General features: G+C 41.1%; 2 protein-coding genes across 14 annotated transcripts in view; both read right to left on the bottom strand.

Moving 5' to 3' along the window:
- Positions 1-4,044: 4,044 nt before the first annotated feature.
- On the bottom strand, positions 4,045-10,032 carry LOC131135723 (interleukin-1 receptor type 2). Its single transcript, XM_058081956.2, has 9 exons — positions 9,371-10,032; positions 7,934-8,192; positions 7,690-7,864; positions 6,879-7,059; positions 5,967-6,056; positions 5,806-5,871; positions 5,591-5,726; positions 4,717-4,862; positions 4,045-4,636 (listed from the first exon to the last, which is right to left on the bottom strand). Exons 1-9 carry the CDS (start codon positions 9,456-9,458, stop codon positions 4,473-4,475), a joined length of 1,305 nt encoding a protein of 434 aa, XP_057937939.2. The 5' UTR covers positions 9,459-10,032; the 3' UTR covers positions 4,045-4,472.
- Positions 10,033-12,359: 2,327 nt separating this feature from the next.
- Positions 12,360-27,309, bottom strand: part of LOC131135660 (mitogen-activated protein kinase kinase kinase kinase 4-like) — a 49,084-nt gene continuing 34,134 nt past the window's right edge. For 2 of the 13 annotated variants that reach the window (XM_078795272.1, XM_078795265.1), the window contains 17 exons: positions 26,692-26,835; positions 24,235-24,492; positions 23,467-23,576; positions 23,106-23,269; positions 22,923-23,011; positions 22,374-22,552; positions 22,166-22,283; positions 20,321-20,797; positions 19,873-19,987; positions 19,624-19,791; positions 18,414-18,557; positions 16,352-16,486; positions 16,161-16,261; positions 15,871-16,020; positions 15,635-15,794; positions 13,994-14,133; positions 12,360-13,918 (listed from right to left, as the gene is read on the bottom strand). In XM_078795272.1, the coding sequence (XP_078651398.1) occupies positions 13,835-13,918; positions 13,994-14,133; positions 15,635-15,794; positions 15,871-16,020; positions 16,161-16,261; positions 16,352-16,486; positions 18,414-18,557; positions 19,624-19,791; positions 19,873-19,987; positions 20,321-20,797; positions 22,166-22,283; positions 22,374-22,552; positions 22,923-23,011; positions 23,106-23,269; positions 23,467-23,576; positions 24,235-24,492; positions 26,692-26,835 (2,736 nt within the window). In that variant the 3' untranslated portion in view covers positions 12,360-13,834. Of the gene's footprint in view, positions 13,919-13,993; positions 14,134-15,634; positions 15,795-15,870; positions 16,021-16,160; positions 16,262-16,351; positions 16,487-18,413; positions 18,558-19,623; positions 19,792-19,872; positions 19,988-20,320; positions 20,798-22,165; positions 22,284-22,373; positions 22,556-22,922; positions 23,012-23,105; positions 23,270-23,466; positions 23,577-24,234; positions 24,493-26,691; positions 26,836-27,309 lie in introns of all 13 variants that reach the window. The other 11 variants (XM_058081834.2, XM_058081833.2, XM_058081832.2 and 8 more) reach the window with 10 other exon arrangements.

Raw genomic sequence — 27,309 nt, 5'->3', positions numbered from 1 at the left:
GATACGATACTTTAACGATACATGGAATTTGCTGTCGATACGATGCGATAATCATTTAGTTCAAATCAATGCAATGCAATATGGTGCAATTCAACATGATGCAAATAAGCAAAGGGAAAAACTGTAATTCAGTATGGTTCTACAAAAAAGGATTTGGCTTGATTCCTTCAGGCACCTGGCTAAAGTGCTGTTTGGTTTTTTTACTATGCACCACTTCTTCATCATTCTTTTTGCCGTCTTAAAACAGCAACTCATTTTCAAAAACAACTTTCCGCACAATTTCACATCGGCTATGCAATTACCATAGCAGTGGTTCAGTGGTGGAGTCAAACAATTAAACAATAATTACTGCTGTAAGAAAAATACAGTACAGCAAAGTTAAAGTGACACTTTCAACTGTGGAATCAATGTTTGTTTATATTCCTGTCTGACAAACATACTGCTAATATGAATATATATATATATATATTTATTGTGCTGCCGTTGTACGGACGTTTTGTTGAGATTTCCGCCGTTTCCAAACGTTGCAGGGGGTTAACTAGTTTACTAGTAGTTGTATGTGCCTCACGACTTCCACCCGTTAATAATGATGGTGCATTCATTGCGCCCCGGGAACAGCATATGGGGCGGAAGTTTAACCTTAATAAAACAGCGCATGCATCGGATTTCACCGATACCCACAAACGCATCGCGATGAATCGAGATTTCACTCGTCAATTGCATCCATACCCAGTGAATGAGCCGCATGCGCATCGATGTATCGATGAATATTGATTATTTTCCACACCCTTAGTATGTACATGTTGTCTGCCTATGTCACATGGGCCGTCATCGGACTTTGTTTTGTGAAGTCGTTTGCAAACCAACAACAACTCGGCAACAACTCTTCCAAAGTCACAAAGTCGCTGGACAATGGAACCAAAAGCTTAACGGTCCAAAACTTACGGTTACTCCAGCGCTTCCTTTACCATCTGGGTGGAGATCTTCTCACAGTCCTGACACGTTCCTCCCAAACAAGGCCAGCTGTCGAAATCCCCTCTTATATACTGCTCCACACTCACTGATGACATTCGTTGATATTTATTGCCATTCTTGGACAATCCGCATGCTTAGAATGCTTGTAACTGGTTGCACTACATTTTGAAATTTATGTCCTTGTGTACTTCCTTACGTACTACTTTTTATGTATTTCAAACATCTGCAACACTTTGTGTAACACCCACGTGGTAGTGGTAGTCACATGATAACAGCAAGGCAATTAAGGGATACAATGGGCCAGTGCAGGTTCGTCTTAGGACAGATGGATGGATGGATGGATGGATGGATGGATGGATGGAGAGTGGAATATGGCTGGGAAGTCGACGATGATCTCTTTTGTTTTGTCGACATTCAGGACCAGGTCGTTGGCCTTGCACCAATCCACAAGGTGTTTCACTTCCGCCCTGTAAGCCAGTTCATTGTTGTCCTGAATGAGGCCCACAACTGCTGTGTCGTCTGCGTACTTCAGGATATGGTCGCTGCTGTATCTGGGGCGACAGTCTTGGGTCATCAGGGTAAACAACAGGGGGCTCAAAACACATCCCTAAAAAAAGACCACAGACCAAGGGTGTTGATGTTTACAGTATACAGACAGACACTTAGACCTCGTAAAGCTTTACCTTTTTCCTGCTTAGCCCCTTTTATTTAGTTTAGCATCAAGTTTAACACTAGGTTTATATTTAGCTTCCCTATTGATTTAGGATATGGAGTTACTACCCTTTGTTTAGTTTGGTCACATTAGTTTTCATCTATTTAGAACAGGGGTCTCAAACTCAATTTACCTGGGGGGCCACTGGAGCTCTGGTCTGGGTGAGGCATCAGGTTTAAAAAATAAAAAATAAAAAAACAGATTTTTTCAAAAACAGAAAAAATAAATAAGTGTCTTCAATGCTTTTTCAGTGCTTTGGTTCTGGTTTTCCACAAGAAAAGCTGTGATAAAATATTCTACTGTTCTCAAATATCCTCTTTTTTTTACTACACAAAATAAATAAATAAATTTTAAAAAATCAATTAATCAGTAATAAATAAATAAAATAATAAAACAGCAAATAAGAAAAACTTTAAAAAACACATATAGTTGGTGGGTAGGCAAATTATTTTTTTCAGATTAAAATGAACAGTATTAACAGTTATTTAACCTTTAACATGAACATTAATGAAACTTAACCATTTTACCCAATTAGCAAGTTAGCATCGTTACATCTGGGAGCAGTGTCGTACCTTGCGAAATCGCATCAATTGTGTCCGGTGTGAACTCAGCTTTATTTGTGGGTACATGAAACCATACGGCATCCATTGCCAAACACAAACATTCAACTTTCATATCAAGAAGTTAACTCCTTAGTTGAGATTAATTCTAAAGTTTAGCTCCGCAGATCACAGCAAACAATAAATCACTGATAAAACATTATCAGCGCCATCTCACGTTCCCTTTTTATGTCTGAGAACTTCAGGGATGATTGAAGAAGATCTGACAAACCCGCATTCCGCATCCAGGACACTGTCATCCTTTCCCCTCCAGGGTACGATGCTTATTGCACGTCAGCAAAGAATGTTGTGGGGCAAAACGTCTTACAGCTCTGTCGCATTTTTTCTTTATTTTCATAGTTAGCTTAGGTGGTTTGCATCATTCAAGCGTCAGAAAAACAGAACTGTTGACTGGATAAGGAACATTTTGTATTTACACTTTCAACTATTAAGCTAGTAAACATTCAACATCGACACTACTAGTATTTGTCTGCTTGAAAGTGCTTAATTCAGCTCAAGAATACGTTAAAAAAAGAATTTTTTTCAGGTTATTTCTTCAGCTAAATGGGCTAAATGTTCTTTAACCCCCCTTAATAATTGGATATTTTTTATAAATTTTTTAAATGAATTTTACAACAAAAAAAAACTCTGACAAATGTTATATAATAGGGCAAAAGCAGACCTCCTAAAATGTTTTTTTATAGATTTTTTTTATGGATTTATTTTTTATAGATTTTTTTAACCAAAAAAATCTGACAACTTTCATGTAATAGGGCAAAAGCAGGCTAATAAGCAAGCCAATAAGCAGGCTAATACTAGCCTACGACTACGACTACTACTAGTAGTAGTAGTAGTAGTAGTAGTAATAATCAGAAGAAGAATAATGATGATAGTAATAAATTATTACTATCATCATTATGATAGTAATAATTATATAGTAGTAGTAGTAGTAGTAGTAGTAGTAGTAGTAGTAGTAGTAATAATCAGAAGAAGAATAATGATGATAGTAACAAATTATTACTATCATCATTATTCTTCAAAACAATTGAAGCATGAAGTAGCTTGATGCTGTATTTGAACTCCCAGCGTCCAGACTGAGAACCAGGTGCTCCACTACCTGAGCTAAACACCTGGAATGGATGCAACAGGACATGCGTAGTAGTAGATTCTGCTAATTCCCAGTCGTTAGCGGTCAAAAAATAAGGCATAAGAAGAAGAAGCAGGAAGAATAAATATAGATGAAAATGGCGTGGTCGGAGGCGGGGCTGCTAGTATATACACACAGAGTGCAGAAGAGTGTAACGTCATAGATTTTTTTAATTGTACTTTTCTTGAAAGTAAAGTTAAATTCCCGGCACGTTCACTGATGTAGTAGGTCCGTTTTGTCTTGTGATGATGTTGCAGCGGTTTTAAAATGGAAATCCCTCCTAGTATCGTCTTAAATATTGACTGTGGTTCAAATCCCGGTGACGTTAATAAGTAAGGGTTTGTTCTTGTCAATTTACGTCACAAAGACCAAATGCGTTGACACCTCACCATTCCTGTTTTACTGGCATCTGAAGATTCTTTCGGGTGTCCTTCATGTCTTTATGCTATTGGTATGCTGTTATTACACTGATAACGTATAATAATGTGTAATAATGATGTCAAGCAGTGATATTTTAATTACTCCAACTGTATGTAACTGTATATAATGTAAATGTAAGCATTTTAATAAGTCAGGAAAAGAGAGAAAATACATTTTTTTTATTATTTACATTTATTTGAAGATAATATATTGAATTTCAATGAAATATTGATCATGAATGGGCTGATTTCATGTTTAACTTCATGGTTTTTTTATATACAGTAAATGGAATTTACTGTACAATATATTGTATACCATATTGTATACAATAAATACATTCAAGCTAAAATGTGTATTTACATTAAATTACATGTTATACAAAAATACGATACACGATATTGTTGGCTATATTCTAGCTTTAATCCCTTTTCACAAAGCTCAATTAGTACAAGATGGTTCCTCCGATCGTCTTTGCTTTGTAGACATGTTCATTTTGTCGAAAGCTTTCCAAGCTGAGCGAGGAAAACTGTTTCCTCTGCTGCCCTCTAGTGGCCACATGGAGTATTGCCTGGTGGCGGACCGCCCAGTTCTTCAAGCACAAAAGCGACTATGAAGATAATCAGTCCTCGGTACTGTAGAAGGTACTGTTCTGCCGGGCCAGGAAGTAGTCCACTTTCTTCTTGTTCTGTTTGGGCCTCAAAAGAACATAGAGGAAGACGCAGACCACCGCCAGGAAACAGGATGTAGCCACGGCGGAGACCACGATCCAAGTGAACTTGGAGTCTGTGAGGCGTGACCAGAGGTCAAATGTTGTTTACGTGTTACTTTTAATTTTATACGTTTTCGTTATGAATGAAACTCACCTTCCAGCACAGAGTGGATGACAACTTCCTGTCTGCCTCCTTGGTTGTTGGCCACGCAGCGGAGCTCTGCCTCAGCATCCTCCTCTGTCATCGCCATGACGATGAGCCTCAACTCCACCTGGCACCCCCACGCTGTCCTGCTTTCCCTGCCGCAATTTTTCATCATATTCATTTTTTTAGAACATCTGCGGTCGCTAAATGACACGAAAATATCACACTTCCTCCTTACATAAAATCAACTATTTTCCCATTCAAAGCATGCAGCAAAATGTCACCACTTTTACTAATTATATTATGTTATATTATATTATATTATATTATATTATATCATATTATATTATACTATATATTGTAATAATAATGATATTATATTACATTATATATTGGACTTTTGTTAGAACATATAATATAACATAATAATGCATGTATGATAATTATATATGAGTTATTATTGTTATTATATATTATTATTATACATTATACATTTTAATATGTGAAATTATTATTAATTATTGATTATCCATTATTAATTATCAATTGTTAATTATGTAAAATTATATTAATAAAAATAATAATGGTAATAACAATTGCTATTTGTATTATTATTGTAAATGATAATAATAATAACAATAATAGTGTTTTGACATTTATTTTATGGAAACTGTTTATTAGTTTACTATTATTATTTATTATTGATTTATTTTTATTTATTATTATTATTTATTTTATTGTTATTTATATTATAGTATTATTTATTTTGTTGATTTATTATTATTTGTTATTATTATGTATTATTATTTGCATTATTTATTTTTTGACATTAGGATCAAAATGGGAGTGTTTTTTTTTTTTGGAGGGTTAAAAACCTCCTCACCTCCTCCCGCCCTGCAGGGCACGCCCATCCAGGTAGGACGACTCCACCGTCAGGCCGTTGACCAACCAGGAGACGGCAGTGGAAGTCACAAAGTCACAAGATGTCAGAACCTTGCAGACCACTTCCAGGGCGGACCCTGAACAACATCAAGCACCAATAAACGTCATCATGTCATCTTTCCCCATCCTGCGTGTGCGTGCTCGCCAATGGCTCACCATGCGCCGCCTCGAAGATGGTTCCGTTGGACGGGGAGATGATCAACGGCGGCGTATGTGTGAGGGCTACAACGGGAAGAACCAGCAGAACGTTATTATGGAGACCCAACACGTATTGAAGTCAGCTGGGCCACATAGGCTCCAGGAAGGCTGGCTCTTACTGGGAGCAACACTGCTTCTGATGTGCCTGGGGTCAGAGGTCACTTCAGAAGTCAGGTCCACCTCGGTGTGGGTTGGAACCGGGTCTGGACCTGCAGGATCACACATAGTTTCCCAGAAGGGACCATTAGTAGCCTGGTGTTTCACAATAAGATAGTTATTGACTTTTTGACTGTTTGGGGGTTTATCCTCACATGTAGTACACACAAGCTACCGGCAGAGGGCGTGTTTCTCTCTCTCTCTCTCTCTCTCTCTCTCTCTCTATATATATATATATATATATATAATAAATATAATATAAATATATAAAATATAATAAAAAATATCTAATAACATAAAATATAATACATTTTATATAAAATAAATATAAAAAATACGTACATATAAAATATACATTATACAGTAAGGAACACAGTAAAAAAACACAAATATATACATTTAAAAAGTCTATTTTACCCCCAAACTATTTTAAATTAATATGAATAAAAATAAATTATTAAAAATATTAAATAAATTACTAATATTTTTCCTGCATGCCTTGAATTTTTTTAATTTTTAAAATATATTTTATTATCTAAAAAATAATTACAGCTATTTTCCTGAGAAAAAAAACAATGAAGAATGCTAAAATAAGTACAAATAAAAAATGTATTTGAATTGATTAATTCTATCTTCTAAATATTATTTGTTTTTTTGTAAAAAAAAAAATAAAAAAAGGCAAGTGTGTATACCTTAGTACAAAATTGAGGGTTGGACAATATTGTTTTTTTTGGCAAAAAACATCCCTGATATATAATGGTATTTTATGTACTTCAATGAATATGTTTTCTGTTTGCTAAATAAATACCTAATAACTCAAATGTTTATTTATCACAGTTACAATATAAACCACAAAAAAATAAAAGGTGACCCACCTTCCACCAAAAGCTGAATGACCCTGCTGATGGGGTACTTCCTGTCGTCGACGAGCACGTCCAGGCGACACGTGTAGACGCCGGCATCGGACGGCTTCACCGCCGGGATGAACAGTTTCCTTCCATCGGTACGGAAGGATCTCCATGTTTGGGCGTCTTGGAGGCGTCCAACAGCAAGGTTCTGAAAAAAACGATGTGGTTTATAATCTTATACAATAATGGAGGGTATTATGTATTATTACTGTGTTGGCAGACGACCACAATGCACCCCGTCTGACATTCTCAGGATTTCCTTAGGATTTCCAAAATACAAGAGGATGACAGAACAATTAGAGTGTAGTTACTCCCTCTTGTGGTAAAATTGGTAAATGACAATTTATTGCAAATGTACTATTCTCGTAAGTTTACGACTTTATCCGTAATATAAAAAAAACGTATTCTCGTAATATCTGATGTTTTTTCCTTATGCATTTATGACTTATTTTCTCGTAAATTTAAGACTTAATTATCGTAATAGCATGATATAGCATTTTTTTCCTTTATTTTTTTAAATTCTTTTTCACAAACACAATTTATTCCAATGCTAATTCTCGTCATAATTACAAACACGCAGAATTTGAACATGATCCAAATAAAACTGTCCTGTTTTCCACGCAAAAAAACAAAAATCTGCTAAAGCCGATAAAGATGATTAATGTATTAGTTTTATTATAATCAATCATCCTGTAGGCACTAAGTCGCCCCCTAGTGGGGTGGAGCTCATGATCTCCATGAGAGTTAGTAGCTGGGGGGGGGGCGCTGCCCCACTCACCGCCTGCCATTCTATCTGTGGCTCCGGGTTGTTGAAGTGATACCAAGAGGGACATCTGAGGGTGACGTCCTCCCCCGCCGTGGCGTTGTACTCATAGGACAGTTTCTTGATGTCCACAGAGGACGCCGTGTACACCGCCAGCGTGATGCTACCTCTGATGCAGTAGCTAGCATTTCTGAACAAATAATGCATCCAGCATCGTCACCTTAAAGTTTAAAGCCTTGAAAAATGAGAGGAGACTTACCTGAAGGTGCACGTGTACTCCCCGGAGTCGGCCGCCCGAGCTGGGAGGAGCCACAGCTCTGTGCCGTGCTTCTGGACACGCCCCTCGGCGTCCAAGAAGGTGGCAGTGCTAGCGTTGCCCTTGGCGATGTGGTACGTGGCCGTGGGCGGGGCTATGTTACGTACTTTGAGGGCTCTCCGGAACATTGGGAAAGACACGACCACCGCCTCGCTCTCCATGCGAAACAGCTCCACCTCTGGCCGCACCGTGAAACAGCCGTCTGTCGGACAAAACACCGTTGCTTCGTGTTGTCATCGTGCCATTCAGAAAGTACAAATGGTAACAGTAATGGTAATGCTAATGCTAATGCTAATGCTAATGGTTCCACATGTCCAAAAGGAGTAGGTAGAAGCAAAACTTATTAAATCCTACCCCTCCATCTGGTACTTTTACAATCAGTAACTGTTACATTTGTTCACTTCCTGCTTTCCTAATATAATTTAAGTTTTTTTAAACATTTATTTTATTACATTTGTTCACTTCCTGCTTTCCAAATATAATTTAAGCTTATTTTTAATTTATTTTTATTATTTTATTATTTTATTTATTTATTTATTTATTTGTATTTATTTAGTTATTTATTTTGCCATATATTCTCAAGAATATGTGGGAAATAAATCATAAACACATCCATCAAAGAGCACCTATTGTGATCATTTTTTGGCATTTTGTATATTATATTGAGTTATCAACTCCTATAGAGCAGCTGCACACAATAACCAGCACACAAAGCTTTATAGTTCTTCCAGAATCTGCACCTATTCCGCTGTGATTTGTTTTAATATATTCCCCCCGGCACGCCCACTCCGCTGTGGTTGGTCACACTCCCAAGTCCTCAGGAGGACTTCAGGATAGCTGCTGGAACCAACTTTTTTAAGAGATGGTAAATTGTATTAGAGTTGATAATAAAACGTGATTTATCTTCTGAACTTTTATTATACAATGTTGGATCCAGAATCCGATCTGGAAGTAGAGACGTCAATGATAAGTAGCGTTAGCATTTCAAAATAATAAAAAGATAACTGATGTATATTAATAACATATTTTGACGCCATGAATTAACGCTGTAATGTATAATTCATATAATTATGATAAATATTCCAAGAAAAGCCCAAATATGTACAGAAAGGACAGGATGTTCTTGGCTTTGCACCATCCTGACTTGCTGGTGGGGAAATTTGGGGCTTTTTCCGACAGGCAGTTGAAGGGCAGCTCACAGTAAATGAGGCAATGAGATCAAGCAACCAACGGGATGAGCTGTGATGTCATCGCTCTACCGCTCACAGCCACTTGGGGGCGTGAGGGTTGCCATGATATGCTGTGATGCATTCATCAGCATCCGTTCATTCCATTCCCGGTGGAAGAGCTCGGAATGATAAGAACACAACGGCGGCTCACCTTTGACGGACATGGCAGGAAGGGCGGGTCTTCGTCCGTGAGCGTGCTCAACAGCGAGCAGTGCCAACATCAACGCCCAGACGGCCATGGCGGCGCCTCGCCTCGACGCCAGCAGGGCTCAAGAAGCGTGCGGTGACCCAGTGGTGCTTTTCAAGACTCCCAAATGAGGCTCGGGTTCAGACTCGCTCGCTTAAGTAGACTTTGGCAAAGCTGCGATGACATCATCTGCCGTCACGGAAACACTGGAACCGCAGGATGTCGTCACCGTCAGCGTGAGTCACGTCATAGAAACGTAAACATCTCTTTCTACTGATGGCATTTTTTATGCTATGCTACTTCTTATGACGCTTCTTTAGATGCTTATACACTATTTGGCTTTTTATTACACTTTAAATGAATGAAAATATTATTATAAAAAATATTATCTGATATCCAAACCTGCTGCTGTTTGTTTAGTTCTTATTTTGGAAACGAGACAAAGTTTACTTCTGCTTCCGTTTCCTCCACTGAGATTACACACACACACACACACGCATACACACACACACACACACACAAACAGGGTTAAAGACGTTTACGAAGGTAACTGAATTTTGTGCATGTGAATTTTGCAATTTTTTGAATTTTTGAATGAATTTACTATTATTATTATTATTATTATTATTATTTATTACCATTATTATTATTACCATTATTATTATTATTACCATTATTGTTATTATTGTTACATTATTATTATTATTATTATTAATAGTAGTAGTAGTAGTAATCATATTTTAAAAAATCTAATAATAATTAATATATCATTATTATATATTATGTAATTATTATAATTTATAATATTATTTGAATATACAAACATTTGAAGCAAACTGCATGTGTTGTCAAAAAAATATCAAAAAACCACCAAAAATTCCGTCACATGCATGCAGAGTCTGACATCAAACGTTAGCAAGGTTAGCGTAGCTCTAGCAAGCTACAATGCTAACATTACGCTCACATTTTAACAGCGACATCATGCTAGGTTAGCATATTTGAGATGCGTACCAAAGTGTTTTTTTCCTTCCAAAGCCTTCAATAAGACTTAATAATACGAGTTAGCATAACAGATGAAATATGATCATATTTGCTAGCCATGAGTGTGGTGCGTTTGTGTTATCATGTAATCGAGGCTTTTGGTGTGCAGGCCGTCCACACGAGGAAAACACCCCACTGAGCCAGAAGGACAGAATGAGTGTTTAGCAGGAAATTTCTCAAGTTTCTCAATGTAACATTTTGTACTCCACAACAGTACACACACACACACACACACACGCACGCTTGTTTACATGACCTTGACTACATGTTGTGATGTTCGGAGTGTCCATGAATGCATCTGGCGGTCTATCCAGTGACAATGAGGAAGTGCTGTAGCCGGTATTTGGCGTTGGAATCGTGGCGCTGTCCATGTGTTGACAAATGTTGGCTACAGAAGACAAAAAATATAATTATGACACAAAAATATTTTTTTTGTTCGTTTATTGAAAGAAAAATCAAGTACATGACTTCCTGTCGTACACAGAGAGGACACATGTTAGCGTAGAACAGCGTTTCCATGGCGACGGGAATACCTGAACGAAGAACAACACGTGCCTCCTCGACGCGGGTTAACGAGGTTATTGACGAGCGGGACACCTGACAGGAAGTGAGTGTTGATTACGATGAATGGCGGTCATTCAACTGAAACGGTGGGAGGAGCCAAACGCTGTAAACATGTCATAGAAGATTAAAGATTAAAACCGCCGCGCTCGCGTATTTACGTCAACACTTAGAAAAGCAGGCCGCTTTTAGCGCACGCCAACGCTTCACCCGACTCTCCGTCGGAGCAGGGCTCGTCAAAACCGGTCGGGATTAGGGATTAGGGCCGCCCACATCGGCGACAAAGCCATTGGATGTTTGATGGATGGCTGCTAGAAAGCACATTTAACATTTAAATGTACAAATTAAAAATAAACAAGTTTTTTTACTTTCTAAATGCTGTTTTTAACATTATTAGAGCACTCTATACATAAACTAGCACCCCTATAACACTTGCATGACCCAGTATAGTAGAAACAGAAATTAAACTCACTTGTCAGCATTGGGCGATTTCCTTGTTTGTTTGTTTTTTACTTCCTGCAGTGCTTATTGTCTCATCAATGTACAGGAACATTACTGCCCCCTTGTGACCAGTGTGGGATACTACATACCTCGCCTTGGAACCCTGAATGCCTTATATTGTACAGTGGAACCTCGGTTAGCGTGTTTTTTCGGTTTAACAAAATGCTGCCTTGATTCATGTACTTCCCGGTTAGCGTCCAATATGGCGCATGTTTGTTTTTCCACTTCTGTGACTGTGCCTTTTTGTCCTGGCGTTTTTATATCCTTGTTAAAATATCACGCTTCTCCCAACCAAGATTTACAACCTAGCAAGAAAACTAGCAATGACACATGCAGGAGACACAGCATGATGGCGATGTCTACAGCCAATCAGGACGCAGAAAACAACGGGTGGTGCAGACAGATGACAGAAGGAAGAGCCTGAGCACTGTAAATTATTTTAATTAATTATTTAATTAATAATAATTATTATTAATTATAATTATTAATTATTATTTTAATTAAGAAAACTGAGGTCCCACTGTATTTGGCTTCATTTGGCCATTTTTATGCTTGAAAATGTTTTTAAATTGGCCAACAAACGTGGAAAATTTGCTTATATATATAAATATATATATTTATATATATTTATTTAAATATTTATGTAATATCTATATATTTAAATATATATGTAATATATTATATATTAAATATAAGCAAATTTTCCATTATATATTTAAATATATTTATTTAACAATATTTAAATATATATATTATATATGTAATATATAATGGAAAATTGGCTTATATTTAAATGAATATATTTAAATATAAATTATATATGTAATATATATATATTTAAATCTAAGCACATTTTCCACGTTTGTTGGCCAAACATTTTCAAGCATAAAAATGTTTGAAAAAAAAAATATATATATATATATATATTTCATGACCAATAACAGGCCGCATTCAACCCCGAAACAGCAAGGATTTATTAATGTCGTGTTGAAAAACCTACAAGACACGTTTCACAAGAGTGAAAAGTAGTAAGACATGACAAGGAAACCGACTTCCTGTACTGACTTGGACTTGAACAGGGGGGAATATTCAAAATCAGTAGGATTCTTGGCCAATTCTGAACTGAAAGTAGACGTTGACGTCATCCGGATTCTTGCCTACGTAGGAAAATACCACGGTATATGTTGTCACGTCTCACGCTGGCACAGGCTGCCTTATGATTGGCCAGGCGCTAAGATACGTTACCACGGCAACAGTCGTCCACGTGGGCGGCCCGACACGTAAAAACACCCCGCCCCCGACACCTTGAGGAGAGCCATTTTTAGTCACCGTCACAGCCTTGATGCAAACACACACACACACACACACACAAACGTCCTGATAAACCCCGCCCCCATCCAAGGATATATGTACATGTGACCCAGCTGTCAATCATCAGGACATCATCACGGTTGTCTCATGCTTTGGACACACACACACACACACACACACACACATATACCTGAATAAATCCATTATGTCGTATTCACAGCTGAGAGTCACGGTCATGTTTCACCACTTATCTTTGCAAGATTACATCATCATCATCATTATTATTATGAATATTATTTATATATATTTTTTACATACACAACTTTATTGACTTTTTTGGTACGCACACATTCTGTGCAGACAGACACGTCGCCCTCTGTGGGTGGAAGCAAGCAGACGGTGGACACGAGGGTGGATGTGCATTTGAAAACAATATGAATATTAATAATAATATTAATCAGAATTAAAATAAAAAAAAAGGTCAAAGACAAATTGAAGGACTGCACATATTCACGCTCATGTGGGAGGAATAAGAATTGAAAAATACTACTCTGGAATCCATCGCCGTGTCACTTCCTCTAGCCATTCCCCGTCCGACCTCATCCAACACTGACAGGAAGTGATGGAGAGTCCATTTTGACTTGCCGGCGAAGGGATGAGGGGGGGGTGGAGGGGGGGTGGAGGGGGAGGATTCTAGCGGTCGAAAGAGCGAGTAAGCGGTTCTGGCGGTTAGAAGAAGTCCAGGAACGCCGGGAAAAGACTTCCACGTCCTCCTCCGTGAATCCACAACTTCCTCATTTCCCTGTCAGCTTCCTGTGCGGCTGACATCAGGATGTGCGGGGTGGGAGAAGGGGGGGGGGGCGCCCACGTGACTGCGGTCTTTGTCACGCTGCCGACACAAGGTGGAGTCCAGTCTGCGGTTCTCTTGGCGGTCCGAGACGTGGACGGTGGGTTCTGAGATCCAGTGTTGACGAGGGCGGGGCGGAGGACCGGGAGGAAGAGGAGGAAGAAGGTCTACCAGCTGAGCAGGTTGCTGCGGCCCAGGGTCATGAAGTACACCTGACTGGAGCCTCCGGACCGCACCGAGGCGAAGAACACCTGAGGAACGTGCGACGGCATGACGCCATATTCTCCTTTTTCATTTCATTTTCCCATCAGAGTGGAACATCTTACCTTGTCGTTCCTCTCGCACAAGAACTTGAGTCTCTGGGCTCGCTTGTGCATGAAGACGCCGTCCAGGTGGCCCGTCTCCACCGAGCGGATCTCGATGGCCTTCTCACCCCAGCCCATGATCTGGTTGGAGCGGATGTACGCTGCCAGCACGGACAACATTTAGCATTTAGCAACCTGCTGCAAAACACCAGCCAAACATGTTCATGACAACAGGAGCTTTGCTGTTTTTAGGGACCGCCCCCCTAAACCACTAGTCCAAAATGTAGTCCCTCGTAGGACAGGACTTTTTAAGGCCCTGCTAATCAAAACACGTGTGAAAGATCCTCTTTATGACAGGAGCTTTGCTGTTTTTAAGAATCTACTGCAAAAATGCTAGTCAAAGATCTTCTATTTGACAGGAGCGTGATGCTGTTTTTATAACCTACTATAAAAACACTGGTCAAAGATTGTCTATACAACAGTGCTATGCTGTTTTTTTTTTAACAATAAAAATGCTAGTCTAAAGACACACCCTAGTCAGAGATCCTCTTTGACAGGAGCGCTTTGCAGTTTTTAGGAACCTACCGTAAAACTGCTGGTCAAAGAGCCGTTCTAAAACGGTGCTCTGCTGTTTCTAAGGACCTCCTTATGACGGGAGGAGTGTGCGGTTTTAAGGACATACTGCAAAAACGGTAGTCAAAGATCATCTATGTGACAAGAACTCTGTTTTTACAGACATCCTACCAAAAACGGCAGTCAAAGATCCTCTATCGGACAGCCACGCTTTGCTGTTTGTAAGAACATCCTGCATAAATAGTAGTAGCAAAGATCCTCTATATAACAGGAGTGCTCTGCGGTTTTTAAGGACTTACACCAAAAACTGCAAAGATCCTCTATGTGACAAGAACTCTGTTTTTACAGACGTCCTACCAAAAACAGCAGTCAAAGATCCTCTATAGGACAGCCACGCTTTGCTGTTTGTAAGAACATCCTGCATAAATAGTAATAGCAAAGATCCTCTATATAAGAGGAGTGCTCTGCTACACCAAAAACGGTAGTCAAAGATCATCTATGTGACAGGAAATCTGTTTTTACAGACCTCCTACCAAAAACGGCAGCCAAAGATCCTCTATAGGACAGCCACGCTTTGCTGGTTGTAAGAACATCCTGCATAAATAGTAATAGCAAAGATCCTCTATATAAGAGGAGTGCTCTGCTACACCAAAAACGGTAGTCAAAGATCATCTATGTGACAGGAAATCTGTTTTTACAGACCTCCTACCAAAAACGGCAGCCAAAGATCCTCTATAGGACAGCCACGCTTTGCTGGTTGTAAGAACATCCTGCATAAATAGTAATAGCAAAGATCCTCTATATAACAGGAGTGCTCTGCTGTTTTTAAAGACCTCCTTATGACGGGAGGAGTGTGCGGTTTTAAGGAGATACTGCAAAAATGGTAGTCAAAGATCATCTATGTGACAAGAACTCTGTTTTTACAGACATCCTACCAAAAACAGCAGTCAAAGATCCTCTATAGGACAGCCACACTTTGCTGTTTGTAAGAACATCCTGCATAAATAGTAGTAGCAAAGATCCTCTATATGGTAATATACGGTAATATATGTATATTGACGGTAGTACTTCAGCGGAAGCAGTACTCACCCACTGAGGTGGGCATCTCCCCCCACTGCAGCACCACGTCCTTGGTGATGCGTCCGTACGTGTTGACGTAGACGCCCTCGTCCTCGTAGCACACCAGCAGTTCGATGCCGTCCGTGTTGGGCAGGATGATGATGGCGTGAGACTGGATGTGGGTTTGGATCTGTGGAGAAGCGGCCCGGATCAGCCGGGTTCCATCTTTCATCTACGTGAAGACACGTGTGCGTGTCGGCGCTCACGTGCGTGGGTAGGTAGATGTCGTAGACCGCCCCGGAGTCCACATCCACGGCGTGGAAGCCTGAGCAGGAGCCGTAGATGACCTTTAACCTCTGGCCTTCCTCCACGGTCAAGTCCACCAGCAGAGGTTTATGCACCAGGTCACCAAAGGACTGAAGACCACAGAGAACATACCGTATAGTACGTAGCGCTGTACAGTACGCTACGTAGTTAGCTAGCTAGTTAGCTGGAGGCGTACCTCATGGAGTATGTCCGAGTACGCGTGTATTGTATTTAACTGACCAGCTCTTACCTTGAAGGCCATGAACTTGTGGTAAGGTTTGGGAGCCCAGGCGTAGACCTCCACAGAGTTCTTCAAGGCCAAGACCAAGAACTTGATCCTCTCGTATTTGACTGCGGGTGTAAAAGCGTCGTCACCATGGTGACACCTTGTGGCGGGAAGCGGGACAACGTGACCTAAAGCTCGCTAGTATCCCGACTCACCGACTTTGTAGTGGACGCAGCCCTCCAGGTCTCCTACGGTGGTCCAGCCTTGCTTCTTCTCCACCTCAGGATCGTTGTGAAGGATCTTGTTCCGCAGCCAGGACAGGTAGTAAACACGCAGCTTGTTCTTCTTACCTGCCGTCCATACACAAATATAATATTCATATGGTTATGATCGTTACAATACACAAATTGTGACTATGAAAGCTGTGTGTTCTCACTGGATGGTGTACCTAATGGAGTGTCCACATGTCTCATGATGACGAGGCCCTGACCTGACAAGTTCCCCACTTTATTCTTGTGATGTTACACCTTTTTTTTCGTATAATTTTACGACTTTTTTCTCATAAATGTAAATTTACATTTATTATTATTACATTTGTTTTTTTATTATTTTTTTTTCTTACAATTTTACGACTTTCTCATCAATGTAAATTTACATTTATAATTATTACATTTATTATTATTATGTATTATTTTATTTTCTCATAGTTTTACAACTTTTTTTCTCATAAATGTAAATTTACATTTATTATTATTACATGTATTATTATTTTATTATTATTATTATTTCTTCTAATTTTACGACTTTTTCTTGTCATGAATGTACATTTACGACTTTTTCCTCATACATTTTTGACTGATTTTCTCGTAAATTTATGAATTTTGATCTTGTACACAAACGTTTTTCTCATAAATTTATGACTATTCTCATAACGTAACATTTTTTAATCATAAAAAAGTCTTATTTTGTAAAAAAAAAAAATTAAGTAATAATAATAACTTTACTAAAGAGTATTTAAAAAATATTTTCTCATGTAATATTACCAGTTCATTCTCATATATTAACTACTTTATTCTTGTAATATTAGGACATTTTTTCTGGTATATTTACAACTTTTTTTTCCTAAAATTTACGACTTTTATTCCCGTAAGTTTCCAACTTTATTCTTGTGATATTACGCCTTATTTTTTTGCTAATTTTACGACTTTTTCTCATACATTTTGGACTGATTTTCTACTAAATTTACAAATGTTTATCTTGTACATTTACGTTTTTCTTGTAAATGTACATTGTGACATTTTTTTCCTCATAAAACGTACTTTGAGTTTTTTTCTCATACATTTTTAACTTCTCATAAATTCACAACTTTATTCTCCTAATATTGAAATAGTTTCACCTAATTTACAACTTTATTCTCAAGTTTTTTTAAACAATCTGTCGTGATTGAGACCACACATAACAAAGACGTTGTTGTGATGTTCGGAGAGTCCATGAATGCATCTGGCGGTCTGTCCAGTGACAATGAGGAAGTGGCGTGGCCATGACGAATGGACTAGAGACGTATTTGTGACTTATAGATATGTAGCCGCGCACTCTTCCACCACAAAACCAGCCGGGTTGCGTCTCTGCGCGCCTCTTCCTTCCATCTCGGAAAGAGTTACATGTTGTACACTAGCGTGACGTGCTCGCAAGCAGCGGCCGTTTACCCAACATCCTGTGTGTGTGCGGACTTGAGAAAACGGACGTGAATGTGGACACTCGCTATTTGTGTGTGTGTGTTGGACAGGACACATCACAAGTAAACATTTCCATTCATGTAAGTCAAGGGATGACCAAAGTGCGGCCCAGGGGCCCTTTGTGGCTTGCAGCTGTTTTGTTTTTTGGGCCCACAGTACATAAAAAATTATAATTTAATTAAATTATAATTTTTAAAAGTCAGAATTTTACAAAAATAACTTAGTATGAGAAAAAATAACAGTAAAAATGAGAAATAATAATTGAATAAATGAATGTGAAATAAATATTATGAGAATAAACTATTGTTAAAGTCATGATGTGCTATATATATCACTATATTGATGGTTACTATGGTACCCATTATGTCATTGGATGGTCATATCACCTTGTACTTCGGTACGTGACAAAAAAAAATTTAAATAATAATAATTATAATAAAATTATTAATTTTTGCTGTAATTTTACGAGAATAAAATGATATATTAACAATAATAATACATTTTATTTAGAGCATTTTTTGAAAATGAGATGCTGTAATACCTGATATTGTGACCAGGACGTTGAGTCCCTCCAGGACGTCCATCTGCTGGAAGCGTCGTCGGTTGATGAGCGGGTAAACTTTGCCCTGACCGCTGCGATCCAACAGCATCAAACCGCTCTCCGTTCCCACCAGCAGGTTCACGCCTACGTGCACACAACAACACGTCAAATAATTGAAGTCTGTAAACAGCAGCGGGTCATTCATTGCAGTGGCATTTTAAAAAAAAATGATTGTCACTACGACACAAGATGGCAGTAGCCGCATTTCAAGTATCATGAGTGGTCAGCATCCCACAGCTTTATCTTGCTCTGCATGCGCTTTAAAATGCTGCACCCCAGCTGTCAGTGTGGAAGTCAGGAGTGTTGTACATGCCGAAGTGTTGTTTACAATTTGAACAAAGCAGGTTACTTCTGACCGCAATTACAACATTGGTTCTCTTGCTGTTGCTATGCGCTACTTTCAAATTTTAATGGTTATTATTACGCAAAATGATGACAGCACTCCCATTTGAAGTATCATGAGTGGTCAGCATCCCATATCTTTATCTAGCTCTGCATGCGCTTTAAAATGCTGCACCCCAGCTGTCAGTGTGGAAGTCAGGAGTGTTGTACTTGCCAAAGTGTTGTTTACAATACACTCAACAGCCTTATCAATTTGAACAGAGCAGGTTACTTCTGACTGCAATTACAACATTGGTTCTGTTGCTGTTCGTTACTTTCTCATTTCAATTTTAATGATTATTATTACGCAACATGATGGCAGTAGCACCATTTGAAGTGTCATGAATGGTCAGCATCCCATATCTTTATCTAGCTCTGCATACGCTTTAAAATGTTTCACCTCAGCTCTTTGTGTGAAACTCATGCGTGTTGCACTTGTAGTGTTGTTTATTATCAACTCTTCAGCACTATTAATGCTAACGGAGCAGTTTGCTCCTGACCACAGTTACAACATCGGTTCTGTTACTGTTGCGTAGCGTAATATACGTGTTAATTAATGACAAAGCTTTCTCATGCCCCCCAAATCATTACGCAAATACAAAAAGTACCTGGTATACATAATTTAGTTTACACATTTCGTTTCCAATAACCACCCTTAGCTCTTTGCGCTCTAGCTAAATAAATGATTCCCTGAACAATAAATGTGTCTAAAAATAGAATTCCCAAATCAGTAAGATGCTAGCAGTTAGTGTCCTGTTGTCATTTTTACCCCAGAGTGCAGCGCAAAGGATCTCCGAGTTGAACCTCTTCTTGTACTTGCGGATCTCAGGGGTGTCGCTCTGCGGGCGGGTGTTGACCGGGTTGACGTTGACCACGGAACCTTTCCGGGACGGGTCGGCCCTCAGCGCCTCTGCCAATCGGGCATCGTTGCCGTAGCCTAAAATCACACACTGAACTTGTACGCGAGTCTAATAGCAGCTAAGCTACGTGGGAACAAACGAGTTGGACTTGGACTTACCGACGTTGTTGAGGGCGCTGCCGGTGGATGGAGACACTTGCAGGAGGCGGGGGTCAATGAAGGGCGTGAAGGAGGAGGACGACTTGTGTTTCTGCATGTTGTTACTGGACTGACTCTGCATCATAAAACAAGCCAGTCGTTACATTTGCACGGCAGGAAATAAACACAAAGATGTTTATGTAAATAATAAAGACGAGGATGCAGCGGTCACGTGCATGCATGACAACACAATGGATTCATTCCAGGAAGTACATCACTGAGAACCAAAGGTAAAATACACAAACATGGGCTGAAAAACTGGAATAAAAACATCACCGTCGGACACATCCTATTCTGTCTGTGGAATGTTGAACGTTGACATGTTTAGTCTTGCTAGTACTGTATGGTTGCAACTGCAACAGCTTCCGCCCTTGATTGACGTGTGATCTAAACCATGAGGGTGACATACCTCCATGAGGATGCCCAGCTTGTCCAGTGGACTCTGGGGGGACATGGAGGGGCTGGCGAGGCTGGAGGAGGAGGGTGAGGTGGATGCAGAGGAGGAAGGGGAGGAATGATGGCTCTGTTGGATCAGGTCTGGGAGGTGGTGGATGCGACCCGCAAAGCCGTTCCTGTCCGGCTGCTGTGTGGGGTGATGCGGATGATGATGGTGGTGGTGATGATGGTGGTGGTGTTGGTGGTGGGGGCTGGGCGTGTGCTGGCCGAGACCCGGGCTCGACGCCGAGCCGGGACTGGGGCTGAAGCCCGTCTGCAGGACGGGGCCCTGGGAGGCGTGGCCAATGCCGGGGCCCGGCCTCTTTTTGTTATCACCTGCACTCTGGAAGTAGAAAGAGGGGTAGACGGCTTTGGGTCTACACGCGTTCCTGGTGAGCTCGGGTGAAGGGAAGGTGTTAGCTAGAGCCGAGGGCAAGCTACGGTGGCTAGTCTACAGGCGGAAACAGAACGCTTGTTAGTTCCTTCAAACAAAACAGCCTTTTGCTCTAACACAAAGTTAGCATTTACGGTAGCACACCTTGCTTTTGTTTTTAATCACTGTTGGTTGATTTTCTAATTGTTGGCGATAAAATCACACTGTCCGTAGAGTACAATCCCTCATTTTATCCTTAATAAATGTGCATATTTTTGCAGTTAGAATATAGAAAACCTTTTTACCACCTTCTAAATACACATATTAACACTATTAGAGCTCTCCAGACATGAAATAACACCCCTATAGTCACCTTTACACTTGTGTTCTGGTGCTTGTGTGTCTCTGTAGAGTACTACTCTGTCTCTGTCTCATCCATCCCGCGTTTACGGCAATGTCCATACAGTACAATCCCTCATTTTATCCTTAATAAATGTGCATATTTTTGCAGTTAGAATATAGAAAACCTTTTTACCACCTTCTAAATACACATTTTAACACTATTAGAGCTCTCCAGACATGAAATAACACCCCTATAGTCACCTTTACACTTGTGTTCTGGTGCTTGTGTGTCTCTGTAGAGTACTACTCTGTCTCTGTCTCATCCATCCCGCGTTTACGGCAATGTCCATACAGTACAATCCCTCATTTTATCCTTAATAAACGTGCATATTTTTGCAGTTAGAATACAGAAAACCTTTTTACCACCTTCTAAATACACATTTTAACACTATTAGAGCTCTCCAGACATGAAATAACACCCCTATAGTCACCTTTACACTTGTGTTCTGGTGCTTGTGTGTCTCCGTAGAGTACTACTCTGTCTCTGTCTCATCCATCCCGCGTTTACGGCAATGTCCATACAGTACAATCCCTCATTTTATCCTTAATAAACGTGCATATTTTTGCAGTTAGAAAATAGAAAACCTTTTTACCACCTTCTAAATACACATATTAACACTATTAGAGCTCTCCAGACATGAAATAACACCCCTATAGTCACCTTTATACTTGTGTTCTGGTGCTTGTGTGTCTCTGTAGAGTACTACTACTGTCTCTGTCTCATCCATCCCGCGTTTACGGCAATTAATTGATTCCAGATTCTAGATCTATTGTGTTTGAGGGTTCGATTCTGTTATGTTGGTAGTGAAGTCTTGTGATATTTATTGACAGAACTGAGTCGTTCTTTATGTAATTGTGGTCAGAGTACGGTTAGCTTCTCCGTGTAGCGTTACATCATCAGTATTTTGAGGACGGAAAAAACAATCAACAGAGCATGCAGACAAAAAGTGGGGGCAACACAGGAGGTGTGAATGTGCAAACACGACACGGGTTTGATGTCGCTCATGCCAAAACACTCAAGCATCGTCCGATTGACGTGGGTACCTGCCGAACCACCAGGGTGCTGTCTTTGCAGGGCGTGGAGCCGACGTCACTCTCACCCTCGTCGTGAACAATCATCGTTTTCACCGACTCCGTCTCGCCGTTGCTCAGCCGGGAGGACCTGCAGAGGAGAAGAGGAACCAATTCCGAATATAAAACAAGTTGTTTACTGTGAAAATTGTCCAACAAAAATAATAAGAAGTCCACATACACCGCCCTGGTGTCCTCCGGGCCTGAAGTGGACTCCTCGCCTCCCTCCTGGTCCACCTCCTCGTCGTCATCTTCGTCTGTGGTGTCCGAATCCTCGCTGGACGACGAGTAGTCCGTGACTTTGTTCGGCGGGCGTACGTCGTCAGCCGCCCGCAGCTCCTTGGCCAGGGCCGTCAGGTCCTGCTGGGTGAACACGGATTAAAAAGGTCAGCTGGTGCGCAAACAGGAAGCTGTCAGCTAGGAGGCGTGGTTATTCAGATAGGCCAGCCAATGAGAAGCCAGCATGAGAGCAAAGCGATGGCGGTCCTGCTGCTGGAGGCAAAGTTAGTGCGTTATCGCCATTAATGAGAAAACGTTAGTGGCAGGAAGACGATAAATGACAAAAATCTAGAAATGGTTAGAGAAGGCGTTAGTCAAGTTGGCGGCAGAAAGTGGTCACATGATCATCCAAAGTGCAAAAAAAGGTCGAAAACATGATCACACACACAATCTAGATCTATGTGATCTAGCTCTGCTGGCGCTAGCACGCTACTCCTTCTCAAAGTCTCACCGCTGGTCTGCTTGGCCTCACCGCCTCCCTCCTCTCCTCCGGCTTTTTGTCCGCCCTCTTAAGGGCCGAGCCCTCAGACTTGGAGGAGGCTGGTTGGAGGAAGGAGGTTTAGAAAAAAAAAAGTCAGCTTTCACTCATTTGGAGCCGCTACTCCTACACGTGTGCTGTGGTGTCAGGACTCACTGCGGGCCCTGAAGCGCTCTCCAGAGCCACAGTGAGAACCAGCCTGAGAGCCGGAGTTGCTGGAGGAGCTGCTGGAGGAACTGGAGCCTCCGCTGCCGCTGCTGCCTGCCGATCTGGGAACCATCTTCTCCACTCGCTCCCACAGCAGCCGAGGCTCGGCGGGACTGTCCAAAGACAGCGCAGGGGGGGGGGGTTTAAGGGCAACCGCAACAAAAGCTCCATTTACACATCGTTAAATGCTCTGATTCTAACCCCGGGGGGGTTAAGTAACGCAAAGACGAGGGGGCATTCATCGTCTAAAGTATATCTCAAGCTCAGATATATGTTTTACTATAAGTATAGCTGAGTGTCAATCAATTACCTGCCAGCGTTGCGCTTCACAGCGTGGCCACTGTGTGGCGTGTTGCCATGCCGATGAGGCGAGTCTCGCCTCGGCAACACCGGCGACCTGGATGTCGTCCTGACGGGGACCTTTTCACAATAAAAGCATTGACCTATTCATACATACATAACACATATTTGCACATAGAAAGTGGCTAACATCATCATCGTCATCATCATCCGCCATCTTTGACACTTAAAGCAACACAACCAAAGCCGTGCACAAAGAAGATTAGTGCAGCCGCTGTCAGTGAGGACGTGTTTCAGAGGGGGGGGGTCGTAATCATTTTACCTGATATGTACCCTCCGATTTTAAATTCATACTTCCTATATTGTAAATAGCCTCTCATATCTATGCATGGAACATCCCTCTTATCAACCTTCTCTGAAGACATTCAATAGCTGCGTATACATGGAATCGGCTTTTTTGCTCAAAAAGAAAGAATGAAAAGCAACATCCTGACTTGAGGAACCTGCAAAGAACCTGCAAAGAACCGCCAAAGAACCTCCAAAGAACCTCATCATATGTTTATCATCATGTTCACACCGGTGTGACACTTAAATATGTTCAAATGTGACTTAAAACATTGCCTGTACACTTAATAAAGGCCACAGTTTGACCCTGGAACAGACAAATACCATTTCCATTCCTACAGGATGAAAATAGATTGTAAATTCAAAGCGACTGCGTTGGTCCTGATATGCTAATCAGCTAATCAGTAGACTACACAGGCTATCCTGTCCTTACCGTGGGGGGCACCTCTGGAGAAGGTTCGTGGGGCGAGGGTCTAGTCTGGGGGTGGGGGTGTGGGTCAGTGCGTGCAGGATTTGATGATGGTGATAAAGATGAAGGGTGATGATGATGTTCTTGGCTGTGGCGGAGATGGAGGCCGTCAAAGGCGGGAGGGAGCTGCTCGCTGAAGGAGTGCGAGCGACACACAGCGGGCGGAGGGGCGGCGGCGGGGGAGGACGACGGGGCTATGGCGCCGCTTTTTAGGGCACGGACCTTCACAGACGGAAAACAAACAAAAAGACACGGAGAAGGGAAGGGTGAGCATGCAGATGATCTTTAGAGCTTTGCTGGACCGGAGAGCAAAGAACTTGTGTATCTTCTCTGGATTGGTATGTTTTCCATCTTTGTGGCCATGTTTAATCCTTAACTCAGCGGTTTTTCATTGTTTTCTTTCATGCCCCCTCTGGGGTACATCACTTTTGTTCTCACAGTGCTGACTGACAGCTACGCCACAAGTCTCTGCTTTTAATACATTTTTAAATTATAAACTATAAAAAATAACCTTCTCAGAAAAAGAATATGCTCCAAGCTTTCAGAAACTTCATGAAAGATTATTTCGTTCCAATTGGCAACCCGGGTCACTGTGGACTAACTCATCAAGTCCTGGTCCAGCATATTCCTCTTATGACTAAAAAGCATCCGCTTATGTCGACTTATGGGCTTCATCAACTTCATAATTGTCAGCAAGCAGCATGAAACGGCAACACAACTACTGCCTGGCAGTATTAACCGGGAATCTAACACGCCAACTAGCAAAAACTTGGATGGAGGGGTGAACGAAAGAAGCGCTACGTACGAAACCCTGACTCAGAATCAGATCGTCTGTGAGTCATTTAGCACCAAGTCATCCGCACACATGCCATGCGTGTTAGGGGAGGGGGCGCCCATCAAACACCCACCCCCACCCCGGTCCAGTCACAAGCGGCTATCCTCCTATCCGAGACCAGCCGAATCATTTTCATTCATTTTCTACCGCTTTTCCTCATGAGGGTCACGGGGGTGCTGGAGCCTATCCCAGCTGCCTTCAGGCGAGAGGCGGGGTACACCCTGGACTGGTGGCCAGCCAATCACAGGGCACATATAGACAAACAACCATTCACACTCACATTCATACCTATGGACAATTTGGAGTCGCCAATTAACCTAGCATGTTTTTTTTTGGAATGTGGGAGGAAACCGGAGTACCCGGAAAAAACCCCAAACCATGCACGGGGAGAACATGCAAACTCCACACAGAGATGACCAAGGGTGGAATTAAACTCGGGTCTCCTAGCTGTGTGGTCTGCGCGCTAACCACTCGACCGCCGTGCAACCCCGGCAAAATAAGAGCATTTTAGTAGCATAAAGTTTCGTCCATCCATTTTCTATGCCACTTATCCTCGTTAGGGTCGCGGGGGTATGCTGGAGCCTATCCCAGCTGACTTTGGGTACACCCTGGACTGGTCGCCAGCCAGTCGCAGGGCACTTATAGACAAACAATACTTGAAAAAAAAAACACGCACAATATATATCAATAAAAATAGGCAAAAATGGAGAAAAAAACAGCCATTCTCCTTCTGTATCTGGACAAAGTTTTGCGCCAAATCTCAGCAAAGCCTCTAAAGAATTTAGCATTTTTTTTAAGCACAATGAAAAGACACAAAATAAATAGAAAATAAAAGCCAGGCTGACAAGCAGCATCACAATGTGACGTTCAGGAAATGACAGCAAACAAAAGACAAGACCGACACGAGTGGATGGAGACATGAGCCTTAACCAAAACAATGAATTGCGTCGTGACTAATGTGATTATAAAAGAGTCCTAAACTCTCGATAATGCAACACTCTCGCCAGCGCCGACGCCGACGCCTTCTGTCGGGCTGGTGAGGAGTTTTTTTCAAGCCTCGTGTCTGCTGATGTGCTCGTATAAACAACAGGAGAACAGACATCCTGTCAATCAAAGTGTTAATCCCGGAAGAAGAACGTTCATTCCGGGTTCATTTGCTCCTGTGATCCCGATGGGAAAAGAACATGTTGTCAGTTGGGAGAAGAAGAAGCAGGAGGGGAGATGTTATCAGCATAAAGACACACAAGAATGAGCTGGAGGAGAGAAGGAGACATCTACATATCACGTAGAATGCTTGGTCACGCCCCTTTTTCTTCATTTCAATGCATAGTCAGTCCCTACATTAACATATTCCTGGTATTCAACAGAATATTGGCAAATTATGACTTCAGTGGAATCTTGATTAGCGTCTTTTGTCATTGCTTTCTGGAACAGATTCATTGCTTTTATGTTTTATGTGAAAAATTGATTTGGTTCGAGTCAACAAAGTAATTACATTAATGATGTTAACCAAGGTTCCACTGAGCTGTACTGTACAAAAAGAAAGAGCGGCATAACAAAAAAAATATTATTTTTGTTTTTTTTACCTGTGCCTCCCCAGGCCGATGCATGGCTTCTGCGTTCCCGTTGGGGTAGGATGACTCGGAGCGCGGCGGCACCGGTGGCTGGGGCGGTTTACTTTGTGCCGACTGAGGAGAACCCTGGATGTTCTTCCGGTACCGCTCATCAGCCTAGCAGGGACACACACGGGAAGTGTAAGCATTGGTGCGAGAAAATGGAAAAGGTGGACCAGAGCACAGATGGTTGTTTTTGAAAGGCGGTTCTTGCTAACATGCTAGAACATGGGTTCTCCCAACACCCCAGAAGGTAGGAAAGCAACCTTGACCAGAGGAAACATGAAGATCTAAAGCTTCACCCAAAGCACTACAGGCTCAGAGAGGAATTCAAACACACTAACAGAATTAAATGAAACTGGTCTTGAGGAAACTGGTCTAGAAATTAAATGAAACTGGTCTAGAAACCAGTCATATATTAGTCATATTCCAGGTGCCCTTCCTAACGAATACCAATGATGATGACTAGTGGAGATTCGAACTCCAAGACGCTAACCACTACACCACGGTGGCAAGTCATTTATAACTATAATAAACAAAATTATATTAATAAATTATGGAAAATATTTTTAATGTACTCAGTAATAATAT

The sequence above is a fragment of the Doryrhamphus excisus genome, linkage group LG12, assembly GCF_037039965.1.
Source record: "Doryrhamphus excisus strain RoL-2023G ecotype Guam linkage group LG12, RoL_Dexc_Guam_v1.1, whole genome shotgun sequence".
NCBI lineage: Eukaryota > Metazoa > Chordata > Actinopteri > Syngnathiformes > Syngnathidae > Doryrhamphus > Doryrhamphus excisus.
The sequence above is the reverse complement of the archived record's forward strand: the minus strand, read 5'-3'. Positions and strand labels throughout refer to the sequence as shown.

Bases quoted from the DNA above. Each gene is read 5' to 3' on its own strand.
- LOC131135723 (XM_058081956.2), bottom strand. From the start codon at position 9,458: ATGGCCGTCTGGGCGTTGATGTTGGCACTGCTCGCTGTTGAGCACGCT. The intron at 5,872-5,966 runs GTAAGAGCCAGC...TTCCCGTTGTAG, and splicing joins CAGAAGCAGTGTTGCTCCCA to CCCTCACACATACGCCGCCG. The intron at 4,637-4,716 runs GTGAGTTTCATT...CACGCCTCACAG, and splicing joins CATCCACTCTGTGCTGGAAG to ACTCCAAGTTCACTTGGATC.